The sequence below is a fragment of the Sebastes fasciatus genome, chromosome 12 (genome assembly GCF_043250625.1).
Source record: "Sebastes fasciatus isolate fSebFas1 chromosome 12, fSebFas1.pri, whole genome shotgun sequence".
Lineage (NCBI taxonomy): Eukaryota > Metazoa > Chordata > Actinopteri > Perciformes > Sebastidae > Sebastes > Sebastes fasciatus.
The window spans coordinates 15,865,798-15,887,329 of NC_133806.1; the positions used below are offsets into that span (position 1 = coordinate 15,865,798).

The 21,532-nt window shown below is 39.9% G+C and overlaps 1 protein-coding gene across 1 annotated transcript; it reads right to left on the reverse strand.

The window, feature by feature from the left end:
- Nucleotides 1-1,035: 1,035 nt before the first annotated feature.
- On the reverse strand, nt 1,036-20,819 carry cers2b (ceramide synthase 2b). Its single transcript, XM_074653539.1, has 11 exons — nt 20,315-20,819; nt 11,198-11,371; nt 9,797-9,914; nt 9,572-9,690; nt 7,810-7,867; nt 7,501-7,551; nt 6,088-6,180; nt 5,542-5,670; nt 5,189-5,295; nt 4,919-5,072; nt 1,036-2,920 (listed from the first exon to the last, which is right to left on the reverse strand). The coding sequence occupies exons 2-11, from the start codon at nt 11,368-11,370 to the stop codon at nt 2,771-2,773; spliced, it is 1,152 nt and encodes a 383-aa protein (XP_074509640.1). The 5' UTR covers nt 11,371; nt 20,315-20,819; the 3' UTR covers nt 1,036-2,770.
- Nucleotides 20,820-21,532: the final 713 nt, after the last annotated feature.

Below are 21,532 nucleotides of genomic sequence, written 5' to 3' on the forward strand. Positions count from 1 at the left end.
TCTTCCTTTATTTAAAGTGTTCATGGAAATAACTAGCTACAGTATCAAATACAAGTATCTAAAGTTGTTATTGTGCAGAATGATACTTGTCAGTGTTATATTATAGGACAATATACTGTAGATACCCTAACCAAAAATAAGTTTATTAAAATGGGCTATTAGTGTACTTCTTTTAAACTTAAAATAAGAGAGCATAATTTCAGTTGACTTTTTATGTACTTATCGGAGATATACCTAACACTGACAAGTATACAGAAAAGTAAAAGTATTCTTGGCTTATACTGACAAGTATACAGAAAGGTCTTTCCTTATATTAAGAAATGTTATTTTTAAAAAGCAATTCTAAAGCCTAAATTAAATATATATGGTAACACTTCATTTTACAGGTCCACAAATTTCATGGTAATTAGGTGATAATTAGCAATTAACCTATTTGAAATTTCTTTGTCATTACTGCCAAATTACCCCCAATATTTACCTAGAAATTTATTGAAAATTACTTTATTATAAACATTATTTAATAATGATATTCCGCTATTTCTCAATAGCTGGTAATTTATTTAATACATTTCCAGGAAAAGAATACAAAGTTAATTGATATGCTTTATTTCAATGTCTGCTGGTAAATAGATGATAATTAGCTAATAACTTCTTTGAAATTTCTTTAAAAACTCCCTGAATCATTACCTTAGCTACCGGGTTACATTTGTGTAATCAATAAGTCACACAATGGTGAGATTTGTGCCTGATCAGAAGTGTCTTCTATTACTTTTGGTTTTCCACATCCGATAAAAAGCAGCGTCTAAGGGCCCTATTTTAACGATTATATACTATTTTAGCATTGGCTCATACTGACAAGTATACAGAAAAGTCTAAGTATACTTGGCTTATAGGCCTACTTGTACTTAATCTTTTGATGGAGATACACTTGTGTTTACTGGTCTAATGTTTTATTTACTGAGATTTAGAAACTTAAAAGATTTACTATGTGGGATGTTTGCACTGCAGACATGACGTTCAAATTTTAAAAAAGTGTTTTCATTGTGATTCATGATCTTTGCTTTTATTATTAATAACAATACTTAGGCATCATTAAACAAAAAAAATACAAAATAAGAAAAAAAATAACACTGTAATTAGGACACAGCTGTTTCTTCTGTATCACAGGGAAGAGAGGTTGCTGGTTGGTCTGGGTTAGTAAAAAAGAACGTGGTGGTGGAATGAGGGCGAGTCTGAGAGGAAGGTAATTTATAAAGAAGAGGAGTGATGGATGAGATGAGAGGAGTGAGGAGATGCTAGTCTTGGAGTTGGATCTGTGATGTGAGGTGGAGACAGGAAAGAAAACGAGCGGACATGAAGACAGCAGAGAGAGCTTGCCATACATTACAGATAAGGCACTTGACGTACAAACAACTTTAAAGCATAACAACAAAACTGCAACACTCATCTCTTGATTCCCTCACAAACACTAAACTGCTAAAAATTGATTTCAGTATATTTTACCTCCTTAACATCAAATAACCTGTAAAACCCGTTTCATACACACAATCATACCTAAAATCATTCACTTAGATCAACACTTAAAATTCTAACCCAGGTTAACAAACGTAACCCAGGCTACAAGGCAATGGATTGAAGAAATCTGGCCCACGTTTGTAAAATCTGGAAATCTGTCCCATTCCATGGCTTTTCAACAAAGCAAACCACTTGCGCCATGATTTTTTATTGAGAGTCATCATCGGTTTTCAGTGGATGGCAGCGTCAGCGTGATTCAAGACTCTGAACTGGATCAAACAGCTTCAGCCAAACCAGAGAGGAAACACATTCAGCTTCGTCAGAACTAGCAGGAAGCTGTGATTTATATTGCAGTGATTCTGGGCATTTCTGACTGATCAAACAGCAAAGAACCGAGACTGATGACCTTTATAGGTCAGACATCTCTTTTGGAAGAAGGTATTGAACATAATTAGCTGCTGGATTAAGAATAGAACTGAAATTAAAACAAGAAAGCGTCTTGATTTTATTTACAAAACTGACCCCAAATTTACTCCTTACACCTTACAAGGCAGGTTAATTTATGAATGGCACAGGCCGCATTGGAGAGCAGAGGCACTCAGTCCTACTGCAAGTTATTACAGTATATAAGAGACACTGTATGTTTGTGCAAAGACGTTGCAATAGCTGAACACTTACGTAATTGCATAGACAGAAAATTAGGGAATTAAATGCCCTAATGTCTCGCTTTCTTAAAACTCATTCTCTTTTGTTTCTTCTATTGGAAAACAAAAAAAGGTGCAATGAAATAACGCAACAAAAGATTAAAGCAGAAAGCTTTTTAAAAATGGCATTTTAACAGCCATTAGCTGGCTCTAAGGCACACAGAACAAGGAAAGCTAAAGTAGAAGCAGCATCACCCCCCTCCTCTGTCCATTTTCTCCCCTGTCTCTTTGAAATTTTGGGACTGACGACGATACATTTTTCTCTAATGACAAAGCAAAAGAGCCATGCCACTTAATGTAGTGTATACCATCTGCTGGATCTCTGTGCCCTCTAAGAGTACGAATGAACGTGTGTGAGTGTGTTTTTGTGTTGTGCAAAAGTAACAGTGTCAAATTTCCTCCTGCTGTTCTTGGTTTTAAGGGAATGACTTGCCCCCTCCCTAACCCACAATCCCTTCTTCTTTTCTCTCTCTGTTCATCCCTCCCTCCGGCTCCCCCACTGAGGGATATGAGTCCTTCTCACATTCGGTCGTCCCGACACTTGTTTGCTTTCACTCTGTCTTGTTGTGGTTGTTGTTGTGGACTCTGTGGCCGTTCTGCACTGGCCCATTTTTCTTCATGTCCTTTTTATCATCCTCTGCTTCCTCCTCTTCTGATTCATCTGTTTCATCTTTGTCACTCCTTTCATCGTCCACTTTTTCCTGGAAAAACAAAAGAGGCCAAAAAACGTCATTAATCAATGTTCAAACTGTACTGGAGCTCTGGCCAGTGTCAGAACAAACTCAAACCATCCAGTTGCATGCATGAAAATATGTGTGTGTGTGTGTTTGTGTGTATGTGTGTGTGTGTGTGCGTGCGTTTGTGTGCGCGCCTGCACATCTGGTTGTGCATTAGAGATCTGTAAAATGACATGAATTTGAAATATGTATTATATATAATGCATATTTCTTTCATAGTTTGTATGCAATATATTTTTATGTTGCATGTAGTTATAGTTTTTAAGCGTTATATTTGATCTTGTGGGTATCAATATTTGAGCTTCCTTTGTGGGGTGGCAGCTGGGGACACACCAACCCGACATCAGAGAACGAGCGGCGACGAAGGCTGCCTGTTGCGTCGCTTCACGTCGCCTTTGTTTTGGGCGACAAGTTGCACTTGAACACACTGTAAACACTACAGCCAGCAGCCAGTTAGAACCGACATTCTGCGCCTGCTCCACACCAGCAGGTCGCGGTAGTCTGTATCGTCATTCAAAAAGGGAAACCGGAAGACCGAGGACTGCGGATATACAAGCCGTTGTTATGATACGTACATGAAATAAAGCAGTGTTCACACCACTTTCACTCACGACATCGCTTCATTCCAGACGGGCATGTCGTTGTGAAAATATCCGTGTATTGGAATGATCAGATGAGATAAAGATTGACTTTACTCGTTTGCTTGCTTTCCTCACTTCCGTTTCTCTTCTCGAGCACTAATTCATTTAAGCTGAACAACCAATCAGAAGGATTTCTCTCACCGATGGGCTCCGCCATCGATTCAACAAGCTGAATCGTCCGAAAAACCTCAGACACGGCCAGACTAGAGCAGACGGTGCGGGGCACACCAAAAAAATTAGACTGACAGACGCTCACTGACGGCCTCAAACTGTCCGACCGTCGGCTTGGTGTGTCAGGGCTGGCTAGGTAAGGAGCTCAGACATCCGGAGGGAGCTCGGAGTAGAGCCGCTGCTCCTTCGCATCGAAAGGGGCCAGCTGAGGTGGTTCGGCCATCTGATCAGGATGCCTCCTGGACGCCTCCCTTTGGAGGTTTTCCGGGGCAACTGGTAGGAGGCCGTGGGGTAGACCTAGAACACGCTGCAGAGAATATAGATCTCGTCTGGCCTGGGAAGACCTCGGGGTCCCCCACGAGAAAACATTGCTGGGGAGAGGGACGTCTGGAATTCCCTGCGAAGCCTGCTGCCCCCGCGACCCGACCCCAGATAAGCGGAAGAAAATGGATGGATGGATGTATGGGTATTTCTGTTTGTCCTTGCTGGATGATGTGGATGTGAGCTCTTAAACTTCTATGATTTTAAAGAAGACGATATCTTTGGTTCTGCTGCATCGATTTTGATGATTTCTTAAAAACTGTTCATCGTGAGTCTGACAATGTTACAGGAGTGCAATGCTTTGACTGTGAGTTCATCTGCTTTATGTGATTACACTTAAACTCTCCAACTCTTTTCACAGCTGACAGTGTTTCAGTGTTTATACACAACTCCTTTCAGTGCTTGCACTTTAGTTGACACTTCAACTGACATATTTTTATTAGTTCATAAACTTGAACTGGCACTACTTTCTCTCAAGACTTTCACTTCGACTGACTCTTCCAGCTCAATTCATCACTTTCCCTTTTCAACTCCTGTCAGCAATTTCATTTCAACTTCACTCAGCGCTTAACACCTAAATTAACACTTACACATGCTTACACTGAAACTTCAATTTCTTCGAGGAACTTCATTTTAACTTCAACTTCTTTTGTAGTACATTAGTACGACTATTATTTCTAGTTTATTTTTTTTATCTCTATTTACTGTATATTTGTATTTGAATCAGTGCTGGATGATGAAGATGTGATGTGAGTGCTGACATTTCAAAGAATAAATGGATGAATAAACAGAGTATTGAGCTTTGCATTTGATTTCTTTGTTTGCTTACATTGTGGGTGAGGAAGCGGATTGCTATGCGTATGATGAGGACAGCCCAGAAGATATGTAGACACTGCAGAGTCATCAGAAGTCCGTTGAAAAAGTAGTAGCCAAAGAAGGGCTCATAGATTGTCACTGGGTAAACCCACGTACAGTAAATAATCCTGCAATAGAGATATTGAGGATTAATGAGGAGGTAGCTTAATTAACACACAGGTGCATATTAAAACAACACAATCAAACAATAATTTATAATGCGTGTGTGTGTGCGTGTGTGTACCAGAAGGGGAAGATGAACAGCCGAGTGATAATGAAGATTCCAGCAAATACAATGAAGATGTAGTTACAGGCATTTCGCCACCCAGCGTAGTTGAACATCTTTGCAGACTGTCAGAGGGAGAAAGAAAGAAAATGTGTTTAACAGGAAAGTTGCAGATAAAAAGATCATGTATTTGTTTGAATAATGAAAATGGTATCCAGTTTGCCTCTATTCAACTAAAGATGACCAAAGTGTAGTTTCCTCCACAAGGTGGCAGTGTGTCATCAGTGAATCACGTGTGAACTAAATGTAAAACTCAGTGGGGATGCAGCATGTGCTAATCGATATACTATGAATGTATGAATGACATCTACCTCAAGGAAGTAATCGGAGGAGTCGTGGACCAGCATGATGAGAGTTCCAGCGCGGATGTAGTTAACACACCAGGAGAAGCTGATGAGGAGGATGGTCGCCACGTGGTGAACAATCTGTTCTTTGAAGTCCTACAGAGGAAGCGAAAGGAGAAATGGTTGTTATGCTGAGACAACAAAAATGTTGGGAAAATATATTTGTGTGTTGCATGTTTTTAGTGTGTGTGTGTGTGTGTGTGTGTGTGTGTGTGTGTGTAAATCCTGATTAAGAGGCATCTAGGTTAGAACAATGTGTTGGAGGAACACATTGTGCTTTTTTGGCAAGATTTCCCCCCCACTGCGCTCAGCTGACCCCGGCTGAGCAAAGTCCAAACATTCACACACACATACATACACAAACACACGTGTAACAACAGTCTAATGTCCAGCCCACAGTCCATGCCAGATGTCAAACTTATCAGAGTAAGAACAGACTTTGTCTTCCTCTTGAGTACAGTTAATCATGTAATGACCATATATGAGTGACTATTGAGAGATAAAATTACTTACTTTTCGTTTGACATCAGAAGCCACACTGAAGAGCAGAGAGCCGTAGAAACCCAGCTCAATCATGTAGTACCAATACTGAGATGGCAGGAGAGTCTGACGGAGAGAAAACAGAGCTTTACTTTTGAAATCGGTACACCAATGTGAGCAAATCTATATTGGGAACTATAGGGCTGCAACTAAACCATTATCATCACTATTTCTGATTAATCTTATTATTCTCTTGATCAGTTGATTTATTGTTTTGTCTATAAAATGTCAGAAATATTGAAAAATGTCCATTACAAGTCTTTAGAGCCCAGGTTAGCACTTTATAAATGCTTGTTTTGTACTGCTAAGAGTAAAAACCCAGAGATATTTGTTGATTATTACAGAAGACAGAGACCAACCGGTTGATTTTTTGGCATTTTTACTAAATGAATGAACTAATGATATCAGCTCTATTAGTAACTCTGTATTAGGAGGATTTCTTGTGATTGTAACGGTAACAGCAAAGAGTATAGAAGCAAAGAGACGAAACGGCGGTGTTTTTTTTACAACAGCCGCTGACACCACTTTTAGTAATAATTTAGTTTTACTTTTGTACGGCACTTTGTAGGCAGACGTTTTACTGGCGTCCGGTAGTCGCTTTCAGTCCAAAATGGTGGAAGCGTAGCTTTGCTGCTGGGCGCTGATGTTGCAATGGAACAAACAATTGATTTTTACTTCTTGGCAATGTACGTTCTTTGGTAACGGTAGTCAGAGTGAGAAAAATATAAGCCATTTGGCAATATTTCACAGTAGAAAATCCAACAGTAAAACGGCGATATATACAGTATGTGTTGCCAATTTCAACACCAGCAATCTTATAGAACATTTGAAGACGCATCACGTGAAAAAGCACAACGTCTTCCCCAAGGCAGAAGGTGAAAAAAAGGACAAACCGTGGCAGTTAAACTAATTAAATTCCAAAAAGATAGCCCAAAAGTGACGAAGATATTATATTTATCACGCTGGTATCGGATCGCCACTCGGTATCGACCGGTGCCGCAAGTTCAGGTATCAGTATCAGGAAGGAAAAAATGGTATTGGAACATCTCTACACTTTAATACCTTTTTCACGGTCATACCAGTCAAAGAATGATGGAAAGGACAATAAGGCAGACTATTATAAGTATAATAGTTTTTATCGACATTTATATCATTTTGTCAGTACTTCCCAGCTGTATAAAACTTTCCAAGTAAAATCATGAATCAATTCACATGACCTGGACCAAGATAAGTGGCAAAGAACATTCAGTAGGTAGAGAAAATATTCATTGAAGAAAACTTTTTAATGCCTTCTAAGGCCTTTTTGTGAGGGAATTCAATGCTTTTGAAGACTTTTCTGCAGAAACCCTGGTGCATTCAGTGTAAATAGCCATCCCAGAGACTTACCAGCACAGGGAAGCCTTGCCACATCTCCTTCAGGTCATATAGCCAAGGTTTCTGCAAGGAGAGATGTGTTGTGAATGAGACAGCAGAGCTCGACAGGTGTATTTATATCAACTGACTCAGCATGGCAACGAGTCAACGCTGCCCCTCTGACAGTGCGAGAAGTGAGGTTATCACAGCAAAAAAAGACAAACTACCGTGGAAACTGTCATGTTACGATGGCGGGGCAGGTGACAAATGAGCAAGTGAACATATGGAGACGAGATGAAGAGGAGGAGGAGGAGGGGTCGAGGTTAACATGGCAGTACTCACATCGATGAGGGCGGCCAGGCCAGCAATGAAAGCAAGAAGGTAAAAGGTAAATCTCCAACTGCAAGAGAACACACACACATACAAACACACTTTCTACTCAGTCAATGGGGAATAGACAATAGACACATTTTCTACCTGCAGACACTTAAACACATCACACATGCTCACACAGTCGCAAACACACAAGAATGGCAGTTGGAAAGAAATGCCAGGCTGAATGAACAGTCTGGAAAAATCTGGTGAACTGCACTGAGAATGTCAAATCAGGACACACACACAGCCAAACACGTGCTGACACACAATGAGCGCTGTCAGACAGTTTCCTCCCTGTGAATATCCTGTAACAGAGACAGTGAGGGGTCACTCTCACTACAGCCTCTCGTACAGGTGTAAAGAGGGCAAACACAGCAGCAGAGACAAACACACATAACAACAGAAAAGTGAACACAGTGAAAGAAGATACACAGAGTGTGAGAGATAGATACACCAGTGGGGGAAATAAGGGAGAGTAACAGAAAGCCTGTTGTGTGCACACAAACAACAGGCTGATTCAGGAGAGAAATGTCGCAACACGCACAGCGAGACACAACATAACCGGGGAATGCAGTCACATGCACGTCTGCACACATCCACACAAGCAACATATGCGGAACAACAATCTTCTTAAATATCATCTGCCAACCACACATATACAGCAGAAACAGAGACATTCACACTTCCTCTTCTTGCAGATTAAAGGATCACTTCACCAAAATTACAAAAAAAAACTTTTATTCATGCAGATAGATTTCGTTTAATTTGCTCAGATTTTGAGTTATTTCTCTTTCTCAAGATTTCTGCCTCCATCACAACACCATGAAAGCAAGTTTAAACTTAATTTGTTGAGCTGATGTCGCTTAAAAATGAAATTACTCAGCAACAGTGTCACCGATGTGGATAACAGAACACACTGTCAACACTTTTTATAGGGTGACAAAAACAGCCCTTTAGTTCCGGTGAAAACTGCACCCAATGAGGTTTGTGTCTTCTTGTAATTTGGGTGAACTCATCCTTTAAGTCACGTTAACATTTTTTTTTTTTTAAAAAGGGTTTTATGGATCCGTCGACACACATGAACAATGACCATGACAATGAAGCTAATGATAGTCACGTCACTACAGAGAAGTTATACATTGAACACAACACATGGGGTGGAATAATGTATTAACAGATCAGCTATCAAAGGGTTTGTCGACATGCATGTTACTGAACGTTTGCCTGTGTGTGATGCTAAAAGTATTATGCTATCTGCCGCTGTTTATGGCACTCTTGTAGATATGATTATCTGTAGCACTGTACATATTTTCTAAGTGTCATCTGTTGCCACGGTGTGAATCTTGCCAGCTGACACTTGCTAGTTTCATTAGTAGGTGATCATACTGTTTGTTTAACTCAATTAATGCTCGCACATAAAAATAACCAACAGCAGTGACGGAGCCCCTGTTGCAGAGGCCCTGTGCTAATGAGTGTGGATGGTTGAATTTGTGCTTGTGTGAGGAGAGTTGAGGCTACGGGCATGGCAGCAGCAGAGTGGCATTGTAATGAGTGCATGTTAAAAATAGAGGGCTACTTTTGCCCTCAGATATGTGCTCATATAGCCCGAGGAACGCAACGGTTTGCAGCTGTTTCAACCTGCTCCATAGCTCTATAGACATATGTCCGTATACGTTTTTATGCTTTTATATGTATGTGTGTGTGTGTGTGTGTGTGTGTGCGTGTTTACCTGGCCTCTCGAAACTTTTTGAGCAAACTCGGTCTGTCCTGGTTCCTTCGTCTCCTGAACCATCGCTGCACTTGTCTTTCTGAATGGCCGGTCTGCTTGCAAAGACTTGCTATTGAAGTCTGGGAACAGCACAAAGAGGTCAGATTTCAGTATTTAATTTCCTGACAACACACACAGCACGCTCTGTCTTTTTTGAAGTGTGTATGGGTGTGTGCGAACATGTACCTGTGTGGGGTTTTTGGTAATGTTACAGTAGTAGGACTCCAGTGTGGAATTGTGAGGGACTTTGAACCGCACTGTCTCTTTCACCCCAAGTAGAGAAGCCAGGGGCGTCGCCACCGTCCTGCAATCACAAAACAGGTTGTCGAGATTAAAAGGAGATGAAATGTGGAGAAGTTAAAGACAGTACAGATGCAATCATGGAAACTCTTTTAATTTGTGAGAAATGATTTCAAATTTGAGGTAAACTAAGCGAATAGACATAAAAAGTAATTTAAGTCATTAGAGGTTCAGGCTGTTCTCATACACCGTTTGTAGCTATACCTACGAAAAGTAACTTGTTGTATCCCACAAAATCGATTTGAATGTAATCCACGTAATCGTGAACCAGGAAGTATAAAGAACATCAAACGCCACATAGGGAGCAGGTTGGGGTGGACGGGTAGGTAAAAAAAAAAAAGGCCAGACTTTCGCCCAGGAGACCGGTGTTCGTACCCCAGATGAAAACAGAAGTCAGCGTCGATTCAATTGTCGCGTAACTTCCATACTTAAATTATGCCCCTTCCTGAGTTATTTTAACCCTAACCATGATCTTTTCCTAAACCTAACTAAGTAGTTTTGTTTGTTAACCTAAACGGAAGTTTATTTTGAAAAGAATGTATGCATGTAACGAGGGGAAATTGACATGTTGCTGAACATTCGTAGGAAAATGCACGAAAAATGAGGAATAACTTTCCGTAAGACATCATACGAACCGTTGTATGAGGATACGTTGAGAGATTAAGATGCTGAAAGTCAGGGTGACGCAAGGATAGTGTTAAATACTAAAATGATTACATTGCCCAGTGAAGGCCTCAATGCCATGTGTAGCGTAATAACCCAAAGAGCAACAAGTATCATTCATGTTTATACAAGTAAATGGAATAATAATGTTATTTGTTTGTTTCTTATCATATTTATTACATTTTCAGTAAGCCCACTTTATATTTTACCACTGTATGATTGGATTAGAGTTAGGAAAACAAAAACAATAATGAGGAAGAGAGCTTCTTGGCATTAGCAATAAAACACAGGTGGACTTTGTAACGACAAAAGGAACACTGTACTTGTATGATAAACAATATCAGTCACTTGGAAGAATGGAGCTTTACTTAATATAATGTACGGCACAGCAGCATAGGGAACATTAAATCATTGCTGAGATAAAAATCCTGGAGTAATACAATGTAATTAGAGGTCAGATGATGAGATAACCGATGGGCAGACTAAAGGAGAAAGAAAAGGAAGCAGCTGGACTGGACAGAAAGAAATGTGTAAATATAGAGGAAGCGAATGTTTCAATTAATAACCAAAGACTTAGATGAGGGGCACAGATATCCAGTAAGACAGCGTGAAAAATGGACTGACCTTTCAAAGACCTGACGAATAATAAGGAATACGAGAGCGATGGGCAGCGCCACCCACAAGTCCTGGGCTTTGGCGTATACTCGTCCATCCCGATCCTCCAGGTCAGCCCAGCCCAGGCCCTTCGGAAACCACAGCCGCTCCTGCCAGAACCACTCGCTCAGCCCCGACAGCATCCTACAACAAACACAGGACACACAAGGAGTCAACTCTATGGGTTTATTAGGCTGTAAAGCTAAAGGCTCAAGACCCAAGATACCAGTACACGTGTTCTCGAGGCAGAATCCACACCCTCAAAAATATAGTTCTATCTAAAATCTGAATGCACAGGCAGTGTATAGGGGCAGCAGCTATACAGGCCGGGCTGTGTATAGGGGAAGACATCTGTGATTGGGAATGTTTGCTACCATGTTATTAAGAGAATTAGATGATGACACCAACGTTTCCCTCTCACTGGAAGCCTGCCTGTAGGTTTTTCCTAATGCATATAACAGAGCACAAGCAGCATGCTGGGAGCTCAGCTCAGGAGGCCCATGTGAGGGAGGACAAATCAGACGAACAACTGAGCTTCGTGCTTTCAACACCGCCGCCCTCCTAAACAGTTGACAGCAGCTGCGAAAGTTTTATTCAGAGAGTACAGAGATGAATATTTCTGCTGCTTAGTTCAGGGAGTGGCAGAGAAAGGGAGTAAAAAGGGGTGGTGTTGAGGGAGAACCAGAGTCTGAGAGATGTGAGTCATGATTCATCCATATGTGCGTAGCAGTGGAGGCGCCCCCACATACTCCATCTCTGGAGTCCCCTTGCAGAACTACAGTAACTCCCCTTCCACCCACTGCAGCTGTAAATGCCAGAGTCCTGTAACCGCTTCACTTCCACTCCCATTCCCACCCTGCTGCTCCCTGCCAGTAATCAAGAAGGATTCCCTCTTTGGCCTGGAGAGCCATGCGTAATGCTCCCCCCCCCCTTGAATATCTTTAAAATATGCAGCTGAAATTAGACTCGGATGCAAAGGTCTGGTATAGGTTTGCCTAAAGAGAAGCAGTGTGGTTAGACAACTTTGACAAGGACTTTAACCAAAGTAACAGTGTGCTTCAGGCAAAAGTTTCACTTTCAAATATTGAACTTTAGTCTACCGATTATTTCCTTGATTAAGAGACAAAAATGTAAAAAATTGCCAATTCAAATTTCCTGGATCCAAAGGTGATTTCTTCACATTGGTTGTATTGGTGCCTTCAAATGTAACCCGTGAGGTCGTGTTTACAACATGGAAAATCGTGTACATAGTATGCTTGCCGTTCAAGTGGTTGAGTCTTGAGAACACCGCTGCTAAGCAACGGCCATATTAAGGTTACAGTTGGCGTCTAGAAGCCACAGAGGCTGACAATTTAGCAAGCTAGCAAGTGGGTATCATAATGCAGGAAGTGCAAAAGAATGACAGAGAAAAAAAAAAAAGATGAGGCCGTTGGGAATAGCAACATTTTCCTCAGACATATTATAAAATTACAAAGAAAAACAATATACGACTAAAATTATAATATACTATATTAAATTTTTTTTTAAATTATACATTATATATATGCACCGAAAAATGAGCTTCCAATGTCAACAAACACGTCACGACTCGTGAACTTGGAGCTTTCAACACTTTCCACTTACAAGGTCTTGAATACCACAATAGGGGGGCATTCATATGGACTCTTCTCGTGAACACGGTAAATACGATCCCATTTGAAGGCACCATTTCTTCTGACCAACAGTCCCGAACCCCAAGATATATGCCCTTTTCACAGCAGCCATTTTTCAGGGTAAACACAGGTGTAATTGATAACATTCATTTTGATCCCGCTCTATTCAGTGTGTCATAGCCATTCCAGTGAGCCAGCTAAACAATACCAGTCAATGTTATTCATTAGACCTGTGTTTACCCTGCAATGACATGTCAAAATGGCAGATGTGAAAATGGACTATTCAATTTACTAGCATAGAAGACTAAGAAGAACAGCAAATATTCACATTTAACACGCTAGAGCCAGAGTATCTTTGGCATTTTTGCTTTAAAAGTGACTTAAACAATTAATGAATTCAAAATTGTTAGTTTTTTTTGCTTGACAATGGGCAAATCAATTAAACACCTAATCATTTCAGCTTTTCAGAGTTTGCAAAATGCTATCTTAACACAATCAAACGCACATTAACTTTACCGATACCGAATTGGATATCGGGCCGATTCTGACTCAAATAGCTGAATCGGATATTGGTGACAATGGGGCCGATCTATTAAATTCAATTCTATGTTTTTATACTATTTACATTATATACTGGAATATAAATTTGCCAATTTGTTGCTGCATTAAAAAGGTTTACACCTCAATTGTAATTCCTGTTAATTTTGAAGATTTTTTTAACCAAGTTGCTGGTGTACGATTTATTATTTTAATGATAAATAACAATTCAGTAAATTTATGTCAATGTATTTATTGGTCACATTTAGTTTTACAAAGGTAGGAAAGCAATGTTCATGTCAAGCCTGATGTTGCCTTACACATAAATACAGTGAGGCATACATCTTATTAATTAAACACTGGTATTGCATCGGTACTCGGTATTGGCCGATACCTGAAGCCCAGGTATCGCTATCTGTAATGAGACTGAAAAAGTCGGATTGGTGCATCCCTAGACTAAAATTGGCAACATTTTGATTGAAATCTGGACATTTCTGTATCTGGTCAGATTCAGAAATCTGACCAGATACGTCATGGCAGCTTTTGGTGCTTGGCGGTTTTATGGACACCTTTTGGTTCGTACCAAAAAAGTATTTAAGTTTGATACCCAGCCCTTTTTGTCAATGTCCTTATCTTTGCCTTATTAGTTCTTTAGATACAACTTATTCAGATCAGCTCTTGGTGTTTGACACTGATACACCACCCTTCATTGAGTCCTAAAGATAAAGAATATTGCTGCTCTGACACTTTCGATGAGACAGTGTCATGCTTGAGTGTGTTGCTTATTTTCCACATCATGTCATGTTAGCCATGGCCCTTGTTTCCTGTTGGAACAGCCTGGCTGGCTGAGCACTGGGCTTTCCCTTCTCTCTCTCTCTCTCTCTCTCTCTCTCTCTCTCTCTCTCTCTCCTCAGCACAGTTGGTGGTGGTGGATGGGAAGAGTGACATCTTTTTTCCAAGTTATTTTGCCAACTCTTCCACTTCAGTAGCACTACACCTCACTTCTCCACCTGGAGTGTCCTGACAGATCTCGTGAGCTCTGCTGAACAGCTTGTTTGTGTCCAAGTCTGACTCCATAAGAAGCAGTGTGATCATCTAACCAAAAACAGAAATGAGCTTCTGAGCACAAGTAAAGATGATTCAAGGGACAGAAGTGCTAAGGAATGCACACAGGTATGACTATGTTGATTTGTCTGTGTATTAAATGATTTCCCTTAATAACAATGAACTGTAACGGTTAATAAGTGTACCCGCTGTAATTAGGCTCAACATACAAACATGCACCCAAAAATAAACAATCAAGGAGGAAATACTTGCAACTAAACAAGGACAAATTCTTTATATTTTGCATCGCTGCTGTGTGGAGACGATTTAGGATTCGAGAGGATATTTTTAGGGTTTCTAGTTGAGATCATCCAGTGAATTCAGCATGTTAAAGCTCTTCCCCCCCACCCCATAGCTTTCCTAACAAGGTATCCCATTGGCCCACAGGATCACATGACTAGACTCTGACCATTTCAAAGGTCCAATAAAAATAAAGGATGCCTCTGGCAGGGGAGGGAGAACGGAAGTTATCTCACTGTCTCCTCTCTCCTCCTCACTATGACCATACATTAAACGGATGTGGTGATTGTAAACACAGATCCAGCTTCAGGCCAGCAGAGGACAGCTCCAGATGTTACTGATATGTTTCTTCTCAGCTCTACCCAAATCCTGGGTTTACAAACTCATAATGCAGTTTCTCAAAAAATGGATGAAATAAAGGGAAGAGAAAAACCTAAACAGACCAGACTAGAACCTGGTACTGAGTCCAGGAGTATTTGGAGAATGTAAACATACTGCCACCAAACCAAGGGAGCGCTCCAGCTATCACTCTCCACGGATGAATACGTTTTATAGTCACCCAATAATTTGTTTATCTGAATGACAGGAAACTGAGTTGATAAAAGGAACATAAGTCATGAGGCAATAGAAGTGAGTCACTCATAACATACCATCTATGTGCACATAACTACCCATTTACTCATATCCATCCATACTTGAGCTGTTAAATGACAGATGACTCATTCAAACCGCAACATTTAAATACTGGGAGACAGAAAGCTTGGACAGTGCACACATGAGAGGGCAAAGCAGAGTCTTCTTCAGTGCCTCAAGTTTGAAGGTTTGATAAGTCAGAGACAGAATGTTACATTGACTACATGCTGATATCACAAAAGATCACAAGACCAAAGAGTCAAAATGAGTCTGTCAGATAAGTCATCATGGCCTTGAACATTACTGTAGCTCATAGGTTTTAAATATTGTATGGACAGGATATCGAGGTCAATACTTTTTGAGTACTGACTGAAATATGTCTGTAGCCCCAAGTAATGATCTGTCAAGTTGGCATTGAATGCTTGTTCAGATTCTTGTTTACTTATTCCTTGATTAGATATTTGCTGAAATTAATAATTGTTTTTGCGAAATCTAGATTGCATTTTATATAGGCAAAGTTCTTCTATATGGGTGCTTTAAATATATGGTGCCTTCAAATGAAACTCGTGAGCTCGTATGTACAACATCGGAGCCCGATATGCTTGGCTATCAAGTGGTTAAGTTGTGAGAACACCGCTGCTAAGCAACGGCAATATTAACGTTACTGTCGATGTCTAGAAGCCACAGAGGATAACAATTACATAATGCAGTAAATACAAAGGCATAATGACAGAGGAAAAAGATGAGGACTTTGGGAATATCAACATTTTCCTCAGACATCATAAAATTACGAAGAAGTACAATATATGACTAAAATTACAATATACTCACTTATTATGTACTGAAAAATTAACTTCCATTGCTTCCGCCATTCCTGACAATGTCAGTATTCACGTCAAAACTCGTGAACTCTGAGCTTTCAGAAACGTTCCACTTCACGAGGTCGTGAATACCACAAGAGGGGGGCGTTCATATGTTCTCTTCTCGTGAACACGGTAAACACGACCCCATTTGAAGGCCCCATAAGAGGAAATTAAACACAAAGTTTCGCTTATTTCGGTGAGTGTTTTTTTTTTGGCGAAAAACCATAGACCATAGAGTTATAATTAACTTTCATGAACTAAAAAAAACACTGTGAAAGGGTTAAAGTTCTTAGACGAAAACACGGACAATGCCGTGGTAGCGACCTGTCAATTACAAGGTAGCCACACCCAAAAGCATACCCTGCTTTATGGTCTTTTTGACGCTAAATGGGTCCATAATTTACTAAATGAACATCATGTTGTATTGAAGAAGACTTGAAACTAGTAACTGAGACCATAAACTCATGTTTACAATGTTTACTGAGGTAATAAATCAAGTGAGAAGTAGGTTCATTTTCTCATAGACTTCTATACAATCAGACTTCTTTGTGAGGTAATGAAAAAAGGTAATTAGATGTCAGTGCCAAAACTCAGGTATCATATTAGCACCAGTATAACAAGATTTGAAATGATACCCAGCTCTAAGCCTGACATTGATGATGGCACTGTAGTAATTAGCTCTCAGTAATGCCATCCATTGCTGAGGTGATGGAGGATTTCTCTGCAAAAGCTACAATAAAACAGGCTATAAACCTGCAATGGCATCACATTTCACTGATAAATCTGACTGTTTAGTAAATTAACTCAATGATGTAGTAAAATGATGTAATGGGTCACCTTTCCTAATTTAATTAGTATGGTATTTAGTGTAGCATTTAGGTAGATTAGAGCTGAAAGGATTAGTCAATTAATCAATTGACAAAAAAATATTTAGCAACTATTTTGATATTTGATGAATCATTTCAGTCATTTCTTTAAGCAAAAATGAAAACTATTCACTGTTTCAAGCTTCTCAAATGTGAATAGTTTATGATTTCTCTGTCATATATGATGGTAACTGAATATATTTGGATATGGACTGTTGGTTTGTTACATTTACCTATCTGAATAGATCACGTTGGCTTTTGGGAGATTTTATAATGGGTGTTTTCCAGTATTTTTCGGATATTTTAAGTACCAAGCGATTAATTTAGAAAATACATGGCTGACTAATTGATAATGACAATAATTGTTAGCTGCAGCCCTAGTTTAAATGCTGTAATACTGTGATTTCAACACTGACAAGAGTAAAATATTTGATGGAAACACTGGATACATGTAATGTACTGGTGCAAAAATGTGGCCATTTTCAACATCAGTCAAAGTGCAGATTAATAAGTAGCCTATGCCAACTTTCTGTACTGACATCCTTCATTTTGTGTAGTCCAACAAGCAGCCTCAGTTTGTATATCACAGTAAAAACTATGACATCCTGAATGCACATATTGTGGGATGAAGTGTCAGTTTCCGGAGGCTTGGTTCGTCAGCTGTAACTCAGGTCATGCCTTGGTCATTTTGAGGGTTCGGAGGGTGAGTCAGACACATTCTTCACATTTTAGACCTTCCTCTGGATCTTGGTTTCACCGAAAACATCCCTCATCCTCATCTGTTTTTACAATTTACAAGATGTACATGTAATGTACCAGATACAGTGGTTACGCAAACACAAGAGATTGCAGAAAATTATATAATGCAAGTGGGAGAAAATGTAAGATCATCCCAAGAGCAGACAGCAAGTCTGTGGTGATCTGTCTCACCACTGTTATGCAATCTTCTGTGTTAAAGATAGAGATCACAAGAAAGTCAACTTCAGTACCTTTGGCACCGATCTGTGACCCTCATGCATTATTAATGAGGAGATTCAATCAGTCAGCAGACTGATTTTGAATAGACCTGCTCAGGAGGTGTGAGGGTAATATATTGTCATGTTGATTCTGACTGGATTCAGGCCAATTATGCGCTTTGAGTAAGTACAGTTGCTCAGAGCAATCAGATGGCCCCTGGGTATATATCTATGCGAGGCTATTCTTTCTGCTGAGTGGAAGCTCTACATGGTAATGATTCCTTCCCTTCAACTCAACTACTGATTAGTAGCAGTAGAAGTTGTAATCATTGACAGGTGCTAGTTGGAAGAGATAAACCAAAAACCATATATAAGATGTTTTCTTTTTCTCTAGACTGTCAGGGGTTTGTGGGGCTAACATAATGTTTGACCTGTACACAGAGCTCTCTCATCAATGAGAGGGTTTCTCTTCAGAATGAATTATTCAGTTAGTCTTTTAAATTGACCATCACATATGGTAAGTAAGTATCTTGTAGTCTGGGGAACAATACGTTCCATCATTGATTAATATACCAATTATCCTTTGGATTAATTGATCTGTCTATGAAACTATGACGCCAAAATATACAATTTACAGTGATATATAACACAAGACAAGCAGCAAATCATCACATTTGAGAAGCTAAAAACCATCAAATGCTTCAATACTTCATAATAACTAATAAAAGACTATTTGATTACTTGACATATTGTTTCAACACTACTGCCAGTCTTTCATGGGACTTCCAACTAATGATTAACAGGATGTTTGACTGCATGCAAATGCATTTGTTTGTTATTATGTCATAGAGTTGCATTAATTTGAGTGTGAACTCATGGCAGTATAAACAAGCATTTGGTTACAAGCAAAACAACACTATTCCCATCATATTCATCAGGACTTCCTAGTGGCTGAGTTTACAGCTACCCTATCTCGATTCCAGGGGGGTTATAATTTAAGAGTAAAATTTAATTTTAAAAAGCATTCTGTTTGTACAACAAATAAGAGTATGTGTATTTCAGTCTGCACAAATATAAATCAATTTAAAAAGCTATACAAAAAAGATATTTCTGGGAGGTATATGGTTGAGGAAGAGTTGTGATAAAGGTTGTGTTAAGGGTTGGTCTATGTGGGTTGTAAATAAACTTGGGATGCTGTTCATATATTTAATTTGGGATGTAAATAAATCTGGAATAGTTTATATATTATATTATATTATCATTCTATGATATGTGAGTTATTAGAGGAGAAGTGAGGAAGGGGTAGGGAAATATAAGTTTTACTTCTACCTACTCCTTTATCTGGACACTATTACTCTTGTTTTGTTTGTTATTATTTTGTATCTATTTTTATTTATTTTTATGTTCGAAATAAAGTCATTCATTCATGGGATTATTATTCTCATATAATCTTTTAAATGTGTCTTTCTGTCACTGTGGTGTTCATACAGTACACTTTAGACTAAGCTACTGGAGTTACCCTGCACTATATTCAGTTTTAACAGTCTCTTCATCTCCTTGTATTTTTTATCTGGTATATTTTTTTGTACTTTGCACTACTAACTTTTTTACTGCCTTGTTACTAACATGTTTTGCACTATGGAACTGTGATGCTGCGAATTTTAATTTCCCTCAGGATCAATAAAGTTACTATCTATCTATCTATCTTAAATGTAGCTAGCTGTTCAGAAGGGAGTTAAACTATAGCTAAGTGAAGATGATGGCAGCAGGAGGGGTCCCAAACTCAAACTAATCTCTAATTTAAGAGTAGATATCATTTAAAAGGGTCTACATGTGGTATCACCCTGAATATTTCACCTCATGATGTTGTATCCTGCAGCCTGTAGTTGTGTATATTTAGTGATAATGTGACATAATCTGCTGCTAGTTAGCAAACTTTAGACTCACCACCAGTGGGCCAGGAGCCAGGCTTCTTCACATTATACAACAAAGGTTAACAGTTATTAACGTACTTTCACATATTTACAACAATACACCGACATGTGTCGTTAAACCCCCCCCAAAAAGGAGCCTCTTAGTTATGTTTAATTAACCCTCTACTACATGACTACGTGATGACGTAATGACGTACGCTCACCGTTATAACCCACTCACGCTCACATTAAAATGAATAACTGCTACTCTCAAAGATTCGAAAGTGAAACGGTAACTTAACGGTCACTTAACGGGTACTTACTTTGGTGTTGTCCCGCCGTAGTGACGCGGTAGAAGACGGTGTTGTTTGTTATAAAAATGTCCACAAAGTCGTCCGTCCGGGTCCCACCTTAGCTAGCTAGCTAAAACAACCTAACGGTCCTCTGCTCTGCTGGTTGGTTGTTGCTCAGAAGGGCGCAGTTTGTGTCCAAGTTTAGTCTCCGGGCTGATTCTCTCATCTCTCATCTCTCCATGGCGGACAAAGTTAGTTTCTCCTCTTAAAGAACAACACTGATGGAAGGTAAAAAGATGAGATGCTGCAATGCGACCCGCAGTTTTTCCTCCCAACTCTCTGCTCTCTGTCTCGTCGTGTCCCAGCTAGTTTGTCCCCCACTATGGGTACTGTGTCCCCGCTGGTGGAGTCGTCGGCGGGGTGTTGACTGGGTGTCTGGCCGGGCAGAGGCGGAGGACGGGCCGGTACGGTGAGTAGGAGTGAGAGGAGAGGAGAGGAGACGGGTGAGACAGAGGGAAGAGAGAGAGAGGGGGGATAACGGGGAGGGAGGGGCTGCGAGGATGATGACGAACAAGAGGCAGCACATGAGAGCATTTGGCTGACACACACACACACACACACACACACACACACACACACACACACAGTTACACACACACACACACACACACACAGTGACACACGCACACAATCACGCACACACACAGTGACACACACGCACACACAGTGACACACACACACACAGTGACACACACGCGCGCACACACACACACACACACACACAGTGACACACACATCCGCTTTTTGTTTCCGCTCGGGGCAAAGTTTTACCCCCCTGTTTTGTATAAATGAGTTAATGGGTAGCAAACCCCCCCGAGCCCTATTATTCTGTATTTTCATGGATGATAAAACTACTTATTTTTCTAGAGTCACAGGTTTTTGCCCCAGCTTTAATGGAGTTGACCTTTGACCTCCTTGTTATTTGCAAACGTAGCATAATCTTGCTCAAAGTCTTTTTTATTGGTATTCTGTACAAAATCCAATAAATCACAGAAATAATTGTATAAACAAATTATACCCCCCCCCCTTCTCTATAGCAATATTACTGCACCATTAAATAAGCAGAGTTAAGGGACTGTTTGTAAGAATCAGAAATGCTTGTTAACAGCGACACCTGTGGCCGTTAAGTCAACAAAAGTCAGCGTCGGGCTCGCGTTTGTGCTCGCACTACATAGACGTGAACGAGCA